The following is a 6,000-nucleotide window of genomic DNA, read 5'->3' on the forward strand; positions in this document are numbered from 1 at the left end:
GCCGAACATGGTCCATTCGGACTCAATGTCCAGCACCTCCCTCGTGACATGTTCAAAGTTCTTCCGGAGGTGGGAATTGAAACTCTCTTTGACAGGAGACTCTGCCAGACGTTCCCAGCAAACCTTCACAATGCGTTTGGGCCTGCCAGGTCTGTCCGGCATCCTCCCCCACCATCGCAGCCAACTCACCACCAGGTGGTGATCGGTAGAAAGCTCCGCCCCTCTCTTCACCAGAGTGTCCAAAACATGAGGCCGCAAATCCGATGACACAACTACAAAGTCGATCATGGAACTGCGGCCTAGGGTGTCCTGGTGCCAAGTGCACATATGGACACCCTTATGTTTGAACATGGTGTTCGTTATGGACAATCTGTGACGGGCACAAAAGTCCAATAACAAAACACCGCTCGGGTTCAGATCAGGGCAGCCATTCTTCCCAATCACGCCTCTCCAGGTTTCACTGTCGCTGCCAACATGAGCATTGAAGTCCCCCAGTAGAACGAGGGAATCACCCGGGGGAGCACTCTCAAGTACTCCCTCGAGTGAATCCAAAAAGGGTGGGTACTCTGAGCTGCGGTTTGGCGCGTAAGCGCAAACCACAGTCAGGACCCGTTCCCCCACCCGAAGGCGGAGGGAAGCTACCCTCTCGTCCACCGGGTTGAACTCCAATGTACAGGCTCTGAGCCGGGGGGCAACAAGAATTGCCACCCCAGCCCGTCGCCTCTCACTGCCGGCAACGCCAGAGTGGAAGAGAGTCCAGCCCCTCTCGAGAGAACTGGTTCCAGAGCCCTTGCTGTGCGACTATATCTAGTCGGAACTTCTCCACCTCGCGCACTAGCTCAGGCTCCTTCCCCCCCAGTGAGGTGTTGTTCCACGTCCCAAGAGCTAGCTTCTGTAGCCGAGGATCGGACCGCCAAGTGCCCTGCCCTCGGCTGCCGCCCAGCTCACATCGCACCCGACCTCTATGACCCCTGCTATGGGTGGTGAGCCCATTGGAGGGGGGACCCACGTTACCTCTTCGGGCTGTGCCCGGCCGGGCCCCATGGGGACAGGCCCGGCCACCAGGCGCTCGCCATCGTGCCCCACCTCCGGGCCTGGCTCCAGAGGGGGGCCCCGGTGACCCGCGTCCGGGCAAGGGAAATCTGGGTTCCTTAATCGTTTTCTTCATAGAGGTCTTCGAGCTGCTCTTTGTCTGATCCCTCACCTAGGACCAGTTTGCCTTGGGAGACCCTACCAGGGGGCATCAAGGATCATTGGGAGACGCAAACTCCTCTACCACGTTAAGGTGGCAGCTCAGAGAGGAGAAAATAAACGCACCTTCCAACATATTTATATAATGCTATCATTCAATTAAAATGATCAAAATAATACTTCAAGGACCCACAAGTTATAAGTCCATGTACAACATAACTACAATAATACAGCTCTAAATTTTGATATTCGGACATTAACAAATATATATACTATACATCAATAATTCGAGAAAGGCTTATATATTGTGAAATATATGTGTTGCTATTTATTTTATAGTGCCTATGTGCTTTTTATGCAAATAGGAGTTGTTTTTTTTATAATTTTGGGCGACGCTGTTTCCTGTGTCAGAAAAAACTTTGCATGAGCTCAATGCAGGAAAGTTACTAACGTACATTTCACCCCCTGTTGAAACTTTTTTTTAACCAACAAAAATGAGGCCCCAGGTGTATCAAAATCATGACAAGGATATTTTGTCCATAAAGTGTCTCGGGTCTAAGGAGGCTTCTGCTGGCAATATTACGATCTACTGTTGAATAGAAACAATCAGGGAAAAATCATTTTTCTATTCATTAAATCTAGTATGTTCAATGTAACATGTACTATTGAAATACAAGTCAAAGCAATAACCTTTGCACAGGTAGTGGAAGCCTTGGAAGATGAGCTGGAGACACTGGAGGAAAATGTCTCCAAAATTAGGACAATTTTATCCTCTATGGACAACGCAAGCATCACCTTGACAGAGCATCTTAATAACCAGCAGGTAAAGTGATGATTGTTTTATGTAACACCTTTATTACCTATACAAATAAAGCTTTAGTCATTCGCAATAAAATGTTTTGTTTTTTTCCTCACCCACATGGCTTCACTAAAGGTGATCCTAGACAACGTCCACTCTATGCAGAAGACATTACACGACATGGAGAGCTACAAAGTGGATTTACACCTCCCACAGGAGACAAAGGAGAGTTCGGTGCTGTTCACCAGGACAGGAGTTCTCCAGCAGGTCCTGAAAGAGCTGGAGCAGCTCACCAAACAACAAGCCATGCTAATTCAGGTATAAAGTATGATAAGTTAAGGGAAAATGGCTTAACTCTTGTGAAGTAATGTTAAATGTTAGACTTAGACTTCCTTTTTATTGTCATTCAAATTTGAACTTTACAGCACAGATAAGAACGAAATTTCGTTACATAAGCTCATGGTATTGCAGAATAAAAAAGCAATACGGTGCATATATAAATAAATAAATATATATAAATATATATATAAATAAATATATATAAATATATATAAATAAATAAATAAATTACTGTACAGATAAATATATTGCACTTTTTCACATGCGTCCACGTTTATGATGCATGTTGTCTTTTTTATGCCAGTTAGTTCCTGGTAGGGTTGTAGGGTATACCGGTACTAATAAAGTACCGCGGTACTACTGAATTAAAAACAGTACTATACTGCTTCTGTAAGATACCGGTAATATTCCCCCCCCCTCCCGGTTGGATGCTGCATTTTCAAATATAAAGTGTTTTATGGATTTGAATGACATTCACAAGTGTATATCGATAAAACTCAACACAATTTTCACACAACCAAGAAAAAAAGGCGTCCTGGCAAAGCCCACCTTCTTTTACGTCTTACAGCTAAGCAGTTTTACCTCACTTAGGGTGTCCGCAGGCTGAATGGGAGAATACAAATAAGGGAAATGTGCGTAACTCCAAGAGCGTAAGAAAACATTTAATGAATAGGCACCTTTGTCTAAAGCAGCTTTTCTCAAATAGTGGGGTGAAAGCTCTAAAAGCTGTGCACCACATCACGCGCTCATTGTTGCCATTAATCACGACTTGAAAAAGCATATAAATCCGCACAATTGTATTATATATTGTGCTCCTGAGTTAATTCTGCTGATCAATTTGAATGTATTTTGTATTTTGTTTATTTAATTTTATTTTTCAGTATCAAATGGTTCAGGTCGGTCAATAATTATGGTTTAATAAGGATCACTTTTTTTTTTTTCAACACAAATTACAGTTTCAGACTAAAACACTATGTTAATACAGTTATTTGTTGTAAGTTGACCTATATTTCTTTCTTTTTTGTTCTCTTTAATGTTAATAAGAATACAATGTTATGCAGAGGTGTACTTATAACAGTCATAGAGACAATTGATATAGTCGCAGCGGAGAGTGGGAGGGCCACATGAAATGTTTTCTCCCTTCTGGGGAAGGAGGTAACGGAAAATAATTGAGATGCACTGGTTTTGGCTTGCACAAGTCTACTTTTAACAGTAAGTTAAGTCCCTTGGTCCTTGCATCTAAATGGGATTTTGTTACATGTTTGTCACTTTTCTTATATTGTCAAAGCACAACGTACGGGAAGATCAAACAAGAGAAGGTCACGACGTTGCCCTCAGCTCCAAACCTTGTGCAGAAGTATCGCACGTGACTGGATCGCTACGAGGATACTTCGGACAGGTGACAATGATTAAGGTTTAGTTCCTCACCAAACGTCAGCGAAAACAAAACCATAAACACTTCTGTGGGCTAAATCATCCTGTGTGTTCTTTACTAATTGAGTTGACGTGGTTGTATTTAGTATTAGTAAACATGATCTCATGAAAAATTAATTTGGAATGTATTTAAGATGTAAAACATATTGCATGTATAATTTAACAAGTTGAAACTATTTTTAAAAAGTAGTAAAAATAATGAATACTTTTTTTCTGTTATTGCTTTTTACTAGGAGTGTCCCGATATTGATATTGGATATCGGTCCGATATCAGCAAAAATGAGTTGGGAATATATATAAGATATAAAATATATTGCATGTATAATTTAACAAATTGAAACTATTTTAAAAGTAATTAATACTTTTTTTCTATTACTTTTTGCTAGAAGTGTCCCGATATTGATATTGGATATCGGTCCGATATCAGCAAAAATTAGTTGGGAATATATATAAGATCCATCCATCCATCCATTTTCTACCGCTTATTCCCTTTGGGGTCGCGGGGGCGCTGGAGCCTATCTCAGCTGCACATGGGCGGAAGGCGGGGTACACCCTGGACAAGTCGCCACCTCATCGCAGGGCCAACACAGATATATAAGATATAAAATATATTGCACGTATAATTTAACAAATTGAAACTATTTTAAAAGTAATTCATTATTGTTTTCTATTATTACTTTTTACTAGGATTGATATTGGATAGCGGCCGATATCCGCAAAAAAAACAATATCAGCTTGCATCTAAAACCTCTGATACAAGCGTTTCAATACAAGCAGTCCTGCAGAATGTTTTTTGGTGCAAAACTGGCCAGCCAGGTAACATCTAAATGTCCTCCTATGAACACACAAGTTGTATCTCTTCTTGTATTATAGTCAAGTCATTTACAAAAGTTAAACATGGTAGGCTATATACTACTAGGAGCTAGCAACTACACAAACTAGATATACTATATGTAATAAGTGTCCATAATTGAACAATATAGCAGTCTAAGTAAGCATCAAATCATTGCACATTACTTACACATACAAAGTCTCCAAGGCAAAACCGTATTTGAAAAGTATCCAGTAACAAACGTGTCAGCGTCACTCCACTTCATACGTGTCATTGTTCTATGCGTAATTTCACTTGATCAAATCTTTTCTAACATTCCCCACTACAAAATAATAAAAACATGTTTGATTCCTGCTAATATCCTATCGGGTTAATATCGGTATCGGCCAACACTCAAGGGTCCAATATTGGTATCATATCACAAATGAAATGTCGTATTTTACGAAGAGCATTCTATTCGCACATTGATTACATTTATCATTATTAATTAATCAAAAAGGTCGTTATTTCTGCATTTATTTATCCATATTGACTGCCTCGAAATTAAGTTAAAAAAAATTAATGAAAAAAAGAAATAATTATAATAATAAAATAATATATATACCTGTATGCATTTTCGGCCGGTGCGACTTATACTCCGGAGCGACTTATACTCCGAAAAATACGGTACATATCTATGTATATTGTCAGCTTTATAACTAATTACAGTAGCTCTGATAGATCCACGTCAGTATTATTATTGTAACATGACTGATCCATATTCTTCTTATAAATAAAAATGAAAAAAGTATTTTTTAATTTCCATATTTTTACTCACACCAACTAACTTTTAATACCGATGTTTGTCTCTAATGAATGAAACCAGGAGGCTTTTGAGGAGTCAAATTCAGAGGAAGACGAAGACGAAAGTTGTCACTCGTCGTCCTCTGACACACTAACATGCAGTATTCCAGAGGTAAATCTGTAACACACTGTCTTTTTTTTCAACTGGGTTTCATTCCAAAATATCTTAAATAAGACCCTGAAGCACATTCCTGCATGTTTTGAAATGAAACTCATTTTTTTAATACCTTCATTTTTTTCTTTCTCTCCTTCACTGACTTTTGTATTCACCTACTTAACGTATTCATATCGTAAGCGTAGCTGTTTGTGAGATGGGTAGTCCAGTTCTAGTATAGCACTGTCAGAAGCAGCTGCCCATTCAAGAGACATTTCTATTGGAACACTGACATGGTGTCTTTGTCAGGACCCAGACGACATGCTCTACGCTTCAGAGGTGCAAAGTGGCGACATGGCTGAAATGAACGCCCCATCTATCGTTAAGGTAAACACATTTAAAGACTATTTCGTGAAAACCTTATATACTGTACAGTATTACAGTATGAATGTAGTATTCTGTATATCT

At 39.9% G+C, this 6,000-nt stretch overlaps 1 protein-coding gene across 5 annotated transcripts in view; it reads left to right on the plus strand.

Annotated features, from left to right (window-relative positions):
- Positions 1–6,000, plus strand: part of syne2a (spectrin repeat containing, nuclear envelope 2a) — a 238,090-nt gene that overhangs the window by 95,568 nt on the left and 136,522 nt on the right. For 4 of the 5 annotated variants that reach the window (XM_061987178.2, XM_061987177.2, XM_061987182.2 and 1 more), the window contains exons 24-28: positions 1,892–2,014; positions 2,126–2,308; positions 3,618–3,728; positions 5,461–5,550; positions 5,842–5,919. In XM_061987178.2, the coding sequence (XP_061843162.2) occupies positions 1,892–2,014; positions 2,126–2,308; positions 3,618–3,728; positions 5,461–5,550; positions 5,842–5,919 (585 nt within the window). The remainder of the gene's footprint in view (positions 1–1,891; positions 2,015–2,125; positions 2,309–3,617; positions 3,729–5,460; positions 5,551–5,841; positions 5,920–6,000) is intronic. The other variant, XM_061987183.2, reaches the window with a different exon arrangement.

The sequence above is a fragment of the Nerophis lumbriciformis genome, linkage group LG26, assembly GCF_033978685.3.
Source record: "Nerophis lumbriciformis linkage group LG26, RoL_Nlum_v2.1, whole genome shotgun sequence".
Taxonomy (NCBI): Eukaryota; Metazoa; Chordata; class Actinopteri; order Syngnathiformes; family Syngnathidae; genus Nerophis; species Nerophis lumbriciformis.